Source organism: Polypterus senegalus, chromosome 1 (genome assembly GCF_016835505.1).
Source record: "Polypterus senegalus isolate Bchr_013 chromosome 1, ASM1683550v1, whole genome shotgun sequence".
NCBI classification, from domain to species: domain Eukaryota; kingdom Metazoa; phylum Chordata; class Cladistia; order Polypteriformes; family Polypteridae; genus Polypterus; species Polypterus senegalus.
This window is the reverse complement of record NC_053154.1, coordinates 245,333,149-245,345,900: the sequence shown is the minus strand read 5'-3', so window position 1 is coordinate 245,345,900 and position 12,752 is coordinate 245,333,149. Positions and strand designations below refer to the sequence as shown.

The window sequence follows — 12,752 nt, the reverse complement described above, 5'->3', positions numbered from 1 at the left end:
CCATGAACACCAATACAGCTGAAAGTGATTAACAATGACCTCAGCTGCTTAACCAACCAGAAAATTATCAGACAGGTTTAATTGATTTCATGCCAGGCCCAATAAAAAAAGTGTTCCTTTAATTTTTGTAAGCAGTATATATTAGGGGTGGGACTCGATTAAAAAAATTAATCCAATTAATTAGAGGCTGTGTAATTAATTAATCTTCATTAATCGAATGTAAGCACACATGAAAATTTGCCCCAAATCGTAAATGTTGTTTTTTAATTTAAAAGGGTTTTAGTGGGCGACAGAATCAAATAATAGACATGGACAGGAATATTGTAAACTCAAGCTGTTTTAATTTCTGAAAAAAAAAATGCATTTAAACTGCATTTCATTTCAAAACAGAAACAAAAATATGATCCCTGGCTAAAATTGGGCAGACTTAAAAAAAAAAAAAAAAGTGGTATTTTAAGTACTTTAAGTACATTTTCAGAATGGTATTGTCTTTAAATAATAATAACAAAAATTTCAACATTAAAGTGCAGTTTTTCTTCTTAAAAAAATAAGGCAGTAACATAAAAGGTAATTTAACCAGCCTCACCTTGAAACTGTGTGTAACCTTAGCCAAAATTAATTTGTACATTAAGCTTAAACAGTGTGATCATTGAACATTTTGTAATTAGATGTAATTAGAATTACTAATGGTCACGGAAGTCCAATGATCCCCAGTAAGAGCCACAAAAGTCCGCTTTCTGTAATGCATCTAATTTTGCTTGCTTTTCAATGTCATAAAGCTGTTGAATTTTACTTGAAATACGCTAACTGTAGCACATTTTCTAACCCCCTATCTTCCACCACTGTTAGTGGTCTACAGTCCAAAGCAATGTATTTTGCGAGAGAATTTGTAAGTTTGACCTTATGTTGACTTACTAATTTTGGTCCTGAAGCCAGTCATTTCATAAGGTTTGGGCTGCCGACACCTTTTGTTGTTACTCGAACCTGTACTGCTAGTGCTAACAGCATACACAGTTTCTGTGCTCGCTGTAACATGTTTTGCATTTAGATGGAACCGTAAGGTTGAAGTGCCTCGGTGGTATGCAAACTCATTTTTGCACAGTTTGCACCAAACCACGCTTTTATCAAGGCTTTCGTCGGGTAGTCTTTTGAAATGAAATTTGCCTCCGATCAGTGCTAGCAACCCGCTTTCTTCCGACTCTTACATTGTTGTAGCTCTGATGTGTGCATCAATGTAATCGATGTACCAGGAAATCATGCATTGACAAAAGTTACCCTTTGCTTGGAATGCAAAGTGTGATTAAATGCGTTATTTTTTAACGCGTTATGGAGTACATGCATCGAAGCTTCTCAGCTGTGTGTGTGCTAAGAAAAGGAAACATTTAAAAAATAATAACGTAACATGATTCTCAATGTAATAGCTTTGTGACAATTATGACTGTTGCTGTCATCAAGGATTTCATTATTATTATTTCTTTCAATCAGGTTCGTATTTGGACAGTATGCACAAAACCACGCTTTTATCAAGGCTTCCATCGGGTAGTCTTTTGAAATGAAATTTCCCTCCGATCAGTCCTAGAAACGGCTTTCTTCAGACTCTTACATTTTTGTAGCTCTGATGTGTGCATCAATGTAATCGATGTACCAGGAAATCATGCATTGACAAAAATTACCATTTGCTTGGAATGCAAAGTGTGATTAAATGCGTTATTTTTTTAACGCAGTATGGAGTACATGCATCAAAGCTTCTCAGCTGTGCTTGTGCTAAGAAAAGGAAACATTTTAAAAATAACGTAACATGATTGTCAATGTAATAGTCTTGTGACCGTTATGAGTGTTGCTGTCATCAAGGATTTGATTAGCATTATTTCTTTCAATCAGGTTCGTATTTTGAGGACGTGTTGTGTTCAAGTTTATTCCGTGTTTGTCAACCGTTGTAAAGATAACAGGTTTCATTCATCGAAGTGTTCACCACCCAAATCGGAACTCGTGAATGTAAGATGTTCAACGGGCATTCCCGGTAGTAAGTTGTGGAAATTGCCTGTGAATATTTAGCGGTAGCATGTGTATGAACTTAATTTAATCTTTTCCAGTCCTGCAAAGTCAGTTGACGCAAGCCGCTCGGAGTACATGCATCGAAGCTTCTCAGCTGTGCTCGTGCGATCTTGCGATGTCCACCACTTTATTTAATGTTAGCCAAGACCCAGCACTTAAAATTGCTGTAGCAAGAAACTTTGAACTCCTCAACAAAGTGATCCAAAGTCTCATTTATACCTCGTGTCTTCTCATTAAACTTGTATCTCGTGAATACCATACTCGTCGTAGGCATGACAAACAGCAGCGGAAGTGTGTCTACAAACTTAATTTAAATTTGTTTCCGCAGTTGTGTAATTTGGTTTTTGTTCAGCACTCTTTGGAACTGTGGCTTTTTGTCTGTGCACTGCGTCAGTTCACGTGAGCTGCTCAGTGTACATGCATCGAAGGTTCCCAGCTGTGCTGGTGCCATCTCGTGCGATGTCCACGGCTGTATTTAATGTTACCTAAGACCCGGCACTTAAAAGTTTCTCTCGCAGTTTCGCGGAGTTTGTGCCAAACACCACCCTGACCATCTCATCTTCGTCTGCATAAGCACAGTCCTTCACCCGTGAATATTTATCGGCAGTGTTTCTATTGGATTGCCGCTGATGGACAGCCTTATATGGGCAGTCACTAAATTATGATGGGAGGCCTAACTCCGCCTCCCACGGCCATCGAGCAGAAGTCTATTATAGTATATGGACGAAAAACTAGGTTCCAGTTATGACTATTACGCGTAGAATTTTGAAATGAAACCTGCCTAACTTTTGTAAGTAAGCTGTAAGGAATGAGCCTGCCAAATTTCAGCCTTCTACCTACACGGGAAGTTGGAGAATTAGTGATGAGTGAGTGAGTCAGTGAGTGAGTCAGTGAGGGCTTTGCCTTTTATTAGTATAGATATTCATCCAGAATTCTTTTTTATTTAAATTGGGCTGTTGAAATGGTAATAGTAATGTGCAGAAGTGGAATAGGAGAGAATAATTCTGCACATACTGTAACTTACACAACTCATAACCATTATCAATTTTGGTGCAAAACTCAATTTTGACGAGTCATCACACAAACATCTCTAAAATCCAGTCTTGCAAGTAATACAGTGCTGTTACCAAGAAACAGGGCTATATTTCATTATTCAACAATTTGCTCCATTCGAGATCAACACAAATAAATGACTATATTATACAGAAAACATAACCAAACAACGTTTGCTATCCATGCTTGGGCTCTTCTTCTGTAAGTGGATTCCACATCAAATGAGAAAGAGAGAGAGGGAGAGAGAAAAACAAGAGTATCCTTGATCAAAAAAAGTATGGTTCCAGTGTCCGTGCTGTGTGTGGTGAGAAGTAAAACTACTCTATATTTAGGTGGTATTTACCTACAAAATTAGTTAATTCCTCTTCACTGAAGTTGTTGTCCCGGAAGCCAATACCAGGTCCTTGCAACTCATGCTAAACTTAAAACCATTTTTTTCTTTGCATATGGCTAGACCTCATGGTACCTTCAACCTGAGCCCATATAGACTATGTGAATCAACTGACCACTTGGTAGGAAATGCTACCCCACAATTAGCCCTAGAAATATATTCCATTATCACCACCTTTTTTTGAGCAATCAACCCCCAACATAGCACCAAAGATAAAATTGTATTCGCCAATTGTATCTACCATACCAAGGTCACAAGTTTAAAAGAGGCATATTTCAATGACCTTTGTTTTTAATCAAATAAGTGGTATTACACTTTCTTAAAGCATTAGTGGTTCTGTTATTTTGATTTAGACCGAGAAGCAAGAACCCGAACGTACAGAAAAAAAGAAGAAAAACATTGAATTCTCAAAGGTCTGCTTAACTTAACGTTTTCCCAAAAGCAAACCCAATATTTAATAAACCTTGCTCCATTTTTTTACAACTAACTACATACTGTATTTGTCTAAATTAATGGATCCCATGGTAGAGAAGCAACCCCAGATCTGTAAATTTGAACATTTTAGTTATACAGTAACTCATATTTAGGTATGATTTATTATTACTTACCATTGCCTGTAATTTTCAGAGGATGTGACTGAAAGCTTCCTTCAGCATGTTCAAGAGACAAAGTTGTATGTGCAAGCAAGCTGTATTTTGCACTTCTACATTAAAATAGAGTGAGACTGAGTAAGAAATAAAATGATTACATTAAAAAACTATTCAAATGACATTGATATTTTTAATTGTTTGCATAAAGAAAATGCTTCCTGGAATTGTTGGTTAGAATCTGTCATTTTTGTGGAGGAATTCTGATCCATTCTTCAAAGTAAACAGGCTTGATCTAGTAGCTGATCAGTAACTGATCATATGAAAACCTGTTACAACTTTTGGATTTGTTTTGTATTGTACTGTAGATTTCATTTGACCAATCTAAAACAATGAATGTCTTCTTTGATATTTGTTTTATACTTGCCCATCTTACTGCATTAGCCATTTGGGCGTCTGTTTTAGCAGACTGAAAGATGTTCTGATATTATCCTGTTCAATTAACTGGTACAAAACAGAATTCCAGATTCCTTCAAAGCAAGATATCTCAATCCTGAGGCAGCAAACCACCCAATATTTTTTATTCTAATATCAACCTGCTTAATAGTTGTACGACATAAAGTTCTCATACTGGAATGTGGTATTTGGGTTTCACCATACATATTAGGATCCAAGCAGCCAAACTGCAACGTATTTAGTCAAATACTATTTCATCAGAAGTCCTGGCAATTATCTACATTAAGTAATGCTAAGATAATGTAGACCTTGGTGTACAACTAATTCAGCAATTGCTGTCTTCTGGACTACACCTCCCATAAATAATTTCCTATATTATTTCCTGGTTTTATCTTGAAATAATTTCATCAACAAAACAACTCATGAATACAGTACATCTCCAACTATGGTTCATGAGACTAACCCGTTTTACATATGCTTTTGTACCTAATTCAAGAAGGAGAACCGTGAATATTTTAAAAGGTTTAATAAGACCTAGGTCAGGACCGTATAGGATGAGAACATCGCTGTGGTGAAAAGAGCCAAAGTTTGTGAAATTTCTAGAAATAAATAAATAAAAATACAAATGAACTTTTCCCGACAAGTACACTGGATGTCAGTTGTCAGTTGTAAAAAACTGAAATTTCAACAGGACATAACAACCTTATCGAAAAATGTTTTAACAGTGCGGCCGCTTGATATCTGATTTGCTCTTGGTGAAATAAGCAAACTAGCTGCCGTAGTGCACTGCATGAACATCCGATTTTGCTGGAATGAGATTCCTAATCAAGGTCTAGGTCTAGCCTGCTCTTTAAATAGCAATGCTCAGTTCATATTGCCATTAGCATGGATCTTTCATTTTGCCTAAGGCACTGTGAGTAGCACATTTTGTGCTTGCACTTTTATCTTAACATATAAGATCTTCTAAACATATTTCAAGATATCTTTTCAAAAAACATTTTCATCTATGGATTAACTTGCAAATATTTCATTACTAAATGAAAATAAGCAGTTTTCACATTATTTGCAAAATAATCTACCTTTCTTAGATATCTTTATAGATTTTCTTTATTTAACAGTTTTGTTTAATTTTGCTGTTTTAATTTTGTTTTGTTGTAATAGACCTACATCTGCACGTTTAATTGCCATAGGTGGTTAACAGATACACTATTCAAGTACAGGTCTGATCCAGTCAGTCTTCCTCCAACATTTTTCCATAGATGACATTGATGAAATTATTTTGCAATCTTGTATTCATCCATCAAAATACGAAGTCAAATTCAGGCTAAACTCGGCATTTTAATCAGTCTCTGTTTGGTTTAGTTGATGTATTTATCCTAGGAAAAAAAGGTTACACAACTTATGATTGAACCAGATTTTATCACTAAAGTTGTCTTACTTCTGTTGTCATCTTTGAAAACAAAATGTTTTAATATTAAACAATAATGCCATCTAATCAGTAAATAATAATGTAAAGACTGTTGATGAGTAATTATTTTCAGCTACTTTTAATATATATCAAAGCCTCCCTATTTAGCAAAACAATTAAATAAAGGCCTCAGCACCATGGATGGCTGCAGAATACCACAAAGGCTTTTTAAGAGTAACTATAACAAAAATGCATGCATTACACAGGATGAATTTAAAATACCTATCATAAATGGTCAATTTTTTTACGGATAATAATTAGATATACTGCTTAAAGTATTTTAAAACTCGAGAGCTGATACGGCTAAATACATTCAATATAACAGCTGAAATCAAATCTACTTGGCAAAGTAAGGTATAAAAGCACATACTTTTCAATACTGGACTGCAGGAAATCTTCACTTTCCCTTCCCTCCAAAAGTAAGCACATTTTCCTTCCAGATGCCTTGCCGATTGAGGATCCAAGCTTCCTAGCCAGTTTTTTTGGAGTATTAACACCCATGGGCTCCTCTTCCAAACAGCAGCTATATAGCTGTAGTGTTAGCTCAAAATTAGGCCCTGCTTCACTGCTGGAAAATACAGAATTCAACACTTTATTTAAAAAAAATCATGCATACTTTTCACAGTAAATGTATGCATAGCTTCAAAAATAATCTTGTCTTCAAAATAAAATATATATTTTTCTTAATTAAACAAGTATTATTTTGAAGCTACACGGCTGCTGTAGTAGCTAGTGCTCCTGCCCACAAAGTCCTTCCATCAGTTAAGATTGTTATCAAGGAAATATTTTCCACATTACACAATATGTACTGTATATTTAAACATGCACTTAAGTATGCAAGTGTGAGAATCTTTCAAGCATTCACCTAAACCTATCTGAAAGAGGAGGCCAGGAAAAACATACCTGTATTTATATATTATTTATATTTATAAAGGTCTGATGCAAAAGTAGTACCTCTCCTAAACTAGAAAGCAAATCAATGCCTTTGCCATGTTAGATTCTGTTAGGAGAGTTTAAAGCCAAGGCAGATCATTGTGGTACCATCTGATAGTTAGCATTTGATAAAATACAACAATACAACCACCCTGCTGCTGAAAAATGTATTGTCTTTGTACTGTCTAAACTGAAACAATATAACCACAACAACATCAAGTTTGCAATCGAATGGCTTTGAGATGAAAAAGGAAAAGCCACTATAAAATGGAAAGAATACAAGAACTACACAGCTCAAATGCAAGACACTGGGCCTGTCTAGTAGCAATCCCTACCATGCAGTCCATTGTTTGCTGGACAGTGGAAGACCAGCAGAAAATTTGAAGGAGAGAAAAAAAAAAATACTATCTATATAAATTTTCTTTCCATACCACGACTCTGCACTTTGGGTTTTTTTTTTTAAACAAGGGTATAATACTGGTTTCTTCTTTTCCACAAAGTGGAAGGAGCACACATTAGTCTTCCTTGGTAATTTTTCAAATTTCATACGAACAAGTGGTACTCCTCAGTGGTGAGTGAAGGTCAAGTTGCTGCTCAGCCCCATTCTGATTGGCATAGGTTTTATGCTTAAACCATTCCTGATATTGATTTCCTATTTTTCTAGATAAGAAATTATTTTGAGTATATAATAGTAATTTCGAATAAATTGCTAAAAAAGACAAAGTAGAAGGTTATTATTAATATCTTAATTAAAAGTTCAATTAACAAGGTAAGCTAAATACTAACTTTGCATAACATCTGGTGCACACACTGGCCCTTAATGCAGAAACACCATTGGTAAACAAAACCCAGGAGAATCAGCTGAGGGCAGCTAAGAACATGATACTCGGCCCACATGTTGTGGTAACTAACTTTGAGGTAATTATCTGAGACAATACAAATTCAGTAAGAAACATACTGTATTTGAATGCTTGCTACATCTTTTTTACACTCTCAATTTTTCTGTTAAATTTCAAATTCTAGAGTTTGTCAAGCTGAGAATTTCAAGGATAGCGTTGGTATTAAAAAAAGTCCAGGGGCAGAAAGAAGAGGAGAGAAAGCAAAATTCTTTTTTGGGTTTTAACAGTTTGTGTTGTAAATGCCACAGGGGTTGGAAGGGCATGGTTCCTTACCCTGACAGGAGCCTCCAAACAGGCAGATGGGCATCCCAACCCGGAGAGAGGAAGGAGCCATACCCGGAAATGATGGCCGGAGAAGATGGATGGACAGCCCACCAGAAGACGACGCTAGATGTTAGTGGCCCTGGATATTGGTACCCAGTATGGAACCAGTAGGGCATGCTGGGAAGTATAGTCAGGCAACACAGCCCTACTGGGTTCCCTGGGTGTCGCAAGGGGGCGCTGCAGGGAGATCCATTGGGCAATCGCCCTTGCACTGGAAGCACTCCCGGGTCCTCAACAAAAAGGGACCTCACTCCCTTGTCCAAGTGAGCCGGAGCTGGGAGAAAGGGAGGCAACACTCAACTGGGGGAGGAGGACAGTGCAGTGGTAAGAGTATTGTGGAGAGAGGAACTGTGGATTAGAGAGAGAGAGAGAGAGAGAGAGATCACTTGTGCTACTTTGAGGTATTATGAGAAGGAATTTGAGGGAATAAACCATCCTTATTTGAACCCAGGACTCTGTGTGTGTTCATGTTGGGGTTTTGGGGCTGCTGATGCCTCTTATTTCCATCACAGTGTTCTCCATTATTTCACCACCCATGTGTTTTTCTTCATGTAATGAATCCTCTTGTATACTTTAGCTTTTTTTGCATTATTAAGAGGATCATTCCACTAATTCTTCTGTGACAATGCTTTTGCTTTGAAATGTTTTGCCAACAAGTATCACTAAAAAGGTTTGGATCAGTTGTAAAATTATGAACATAAAATTGTTTTATAGGTAAACTATAAAAAAAAGTAACACTACTACAGATTATTACCTTAGTAATGACTAAAATGCAATAAATCAAGTTAAGACAAGAAAAGCTTAATTTTATTACAAGTAATGTTAAATTTGTAAGATAAAAACTAATTAATACTTACAACAACATTAAATTGTCAAAACATATGTCGGTAACAGTTTTATCTACAACCACCATTTCAGTATCAAAAATTTCTGATCCAATTTTCATCATGCAAAAGGTTGCAACACGTGGACAGCCTGCATAAAAAAAACAGAGACTGTTCAGATCAATTTTATGCATTTTGAAATTCAAATTTTACAAGACAAATGATATATAGAACATGTTTTTTCCTACTACAGAGCACCATTCATGACATTTCCATGCCTTTCAGTATTCATCTTCTTTAAGATTTATGATTGATTTGTACCCCTATTTATTTGGAATAAAGAATACTTGGGTTTAAACATTCAAGATGGAGGGAAATTTGGCATTACTAGACTCCAATCTGTCTTACTAGGTTGTAAATGTGCAAGCAAAGGGAATCTTGTATGAATTTTATTGCTCTCTCAGTATGTAATAGCATAGGTTACTATGGAAACAGGATCTGTCATTTCTTCCAAATTCTTTGTCTCTGATGTGCATGCTATTATCCACAAAATGTCTGGAAAATCATGTGGTTCAAAACCCATTAATAATTTGATACTAACACAAAATGCACTTTGATTTAATGTCATCACTGTCAACCATACTCTACAAATTAAATAATGCATTTCACATTCCTTGAAATAGACAGCATTTACTTTATGGCATCTTTATAACATCAAAACACTTAGAAAACATACACATAGAAGATACTATTGGCCATTTGAAGACTTCTGTGGGAAATTAAACTTAACACAAAATGCAAAAGAAATATTTTGTTCATTGTAATATTCTTCAGCACCCAAAACTACCCACAGTATTTATTATAAATTAAATAATACTACAGTTACAGGATGATTCAAAGACAAGAGTGAAAAGACACTTACCATAACTGTACATTTTCCATAATCTGTGGTAGACATGTTTATACACCCTTGTGAAAATTAATTGAAATAGGATATTCAAATGTCCACATCAGTACATGATATGACACCCTCAACTCTTGAGAAGCATCTGGATATGATTTGGCATAGAATCCACCAATTTTGAACAGTGTTTGGAGGATTTTGGGGTCCCTGTATGAAACTTGTACAGTATTAGGGCCTGTATCATCTTCTCCATGGTTGTCCACTCCATTCCACAAAATCATTGCTTACAAAGAGACCACACATTTTCACTTAGGTTCGGATCAGGAGAGTTTTCAGGCCACTCCAGTATGTTGATTTGATTCTCATTGAAAACATTTTTTGTGTGAAATGGGGCCAGTTCTTGCTGAAAAACATTGGATCCAACAGGAAATAACTTATCTGTGGAGAAGTTCAATGAATTTGTTGTAAGTGTATCACACTCTCGACCGAGTGCAAGCAACCAATGCCATAACCGCTGAAGCAACTCCAAAATATCTTTTGTGGGTGTTTCACACACTCTGGAATATCAGGTACTGATGTAAGTATATGAATATCATTCATAACAAAAAAAAATAAGCAAAACTGATTTTTGTCATTTTCAGAGATTGTTTCAATTAATTTGTACAAGGGTGTAATTTCAAAATCATGTATGACATTCATACTCTACATTTTGCCCTCTATTACACCTAACCTGTGAGAAAGACAACCTGTCTGTGAGTCATACATATTGAAAATCAAACACAGACAAACAAATTCATGAATTTACAAGTACAGTAAGTCTAAATTAGTGTTTTTCAATTGCTCCAAATAAGAAACACAGATTACATTAAATTCTGATTCTTAATTATTAGCCTACACCATACTGCCTATACTATAACTAGATTAATAAATCCTAGCAATAAACAGTCCACACTAACAAACAGTTCTAACAATTAACAATCTAGTGTAAAACAACATTAGCATGTCTATTTTTACTAGCAGAGTTGCATCAATGGCATTCTGTTTGCCTTGTTATTTTCCATTGTGTGAATCATGCACCAAGAATCCATTTTCCAGCTTATCAAAAGGCACAAATGATCAGTGAATCATTAAAATATGCTTTTAGAAAGTAAATAATAGCAATTTTTACCACCTTTTTCTCTCAGCAAAAAAGACAGGAAATGTGTAGGCTCCTTTTCAAAAATATATTTGTTTTGATGTTGTGTGATATATATTTCAAAATTATTTTAAATAGATGGGGAAAAGACACATACCACACACAACCACACACACGCAGATAAGCTGTATGCCTTAATTAAAGTGTGAAGCTTGATTTAAAAGAAAAACAAAGACAAAATATTTGTTTCCTTAAACTGTACAGACAGAAAGAAGCAAATACAAATAATATCTAATTAAAGTTGAAAGAGCTTTCATGTACCTTAAATTTTACCATGAATTCAGTAAATACAGTATGTGTTTTCATTTTGATATCGATCTATGAACATATTGTGAAAGGCTAATTTTAGGCACAGCAGGTCAAGTATGCAGTTGCTATTTTAAGAATAATTTGCAGTAAGCTTTGAAACCTGGTCTTCTACAGACTTGTACATTTTTATTTCTTATTGTTTTTAATGGAACCTACATGCTTTGTTGTTAAAGTGATCTGAATCCTTCCACATTAAAGGTATTCGAATATCTAGAAGGAGGAGAGAAAAAAAAACACTATGAATTAATACATATGTAGATCATCAAGTTGACTTCATAGCACAAATTACATCTGGAATAAAGATTTTTAATTATTTGAGTACAAAAACAGTATAAAATTATACATATTATATATATCTATACCAGTGATGGCGAACCATTTAGAAACCAAGTGCCCAAACTGCAATCCAAAACCCACTTATTTATCGCAAAGTGCCAACATGGCAATTTAACCTGAATACCACCTAAAACTAAACACCAGCATAACCAAGGAGCTGGTGGTGGATTTTAGGAGGCCCAGGCCCCTCATGGACCCCGTGATCATCAGAGGTGAGTGTGTGCAGAGGGTACAGACCTGTAAATACCTGGGAGTGCAGCTGGAAGATAAATTGGACTGAACTGCCAATACTGATGCTCTGTCTGTCTATATACTGAGCTTTTAGTTTAGAAAAGCAACTCATACATTAACATCTTTTGTCTTAAAAGAAAAACATAATAGCGAAGCTTTCAATGATACAAACAACTTTTTGTTGAAAGGTAAAAGTTTGCATTTGGCGTGCTTTTGAACAATTAATGTGCTTTTTGCTGTTGTATGCATGCTGATAATTTGTCTAACCTTGGCTCATACTTTGTAAGTTTGAGAGCAACACATGCAGCACTCAGGTCATCTGTTAGTCTGTTTCTGGTGTCAGATTTGATTTAATTCAAAGCTGAAAACAGCTGCGCACAAGCATAAGATGTTCCAAACAAAGTAAGGAAAGCAATCTCAAGTGCCTTCATTGACTTAAGATTATTTGGCAGAGAATTCCACACTTTAAGGATTTCATTTTCATAACTAACTGTGCTGTCCTTTGTCATCCCTTTGATCCTCTCAAGTGTTTCACGCAGGTCTTCCCTATTAAGCTCCGCCAACCCCCCACCCCCCACTTCTATTATATATTACGGGGTCGTGGATCAGGTGTGGCGATTAGCAACTCCCGGCAATAATTACAGATGCGGACGACTCCTCACCTGTGCGCTTAGCGAGGACTGCCCGCGTCACAAAGCTCCCGGAAACCGCTCCGGCCACTCTACCATAACCCCCTTTAAGCCGCGAGTGTGGCAATTATCTGTTAAAACTGGCCTTTTCAATTTTG

The 12,752-nt window shown here is 35.9% G+C and overlaps 1 protein-coding gene across 1 annotated transcript in view; it reads right to left on the bottom strand.

The window, feature by feature from the left end:
- The window catches only part of rtkn2a (rhotekin 2a), a 91,533-nt gene that overhangs the window by 53,132 nt on the left and 25,649 nt on the right, over positions 1-12,752 (bottom strand). Inside the window, exons 4-7 of the mRNA XM_039771252.1 lie at positions 11,555-11,608; positions 9,024-9,141; positions 6,381-6,578; positions 4,108-4,202 (exon numbers count right to left, since the gene is read on the bottom strand). Coding sequence (XP_039627186.1) covers positions 4,108-4,202; positions 6,381-6,578; positions 9,024-9,141; positions 11,555-11,608 — 465 coding nt within the window. The remainder of the gene's footprint in view (positions 1-4,107; positions 4,203-6,380; positions 6,579-9,023; positions 9,142-11,554; positions 11,609-12,752) is intronic.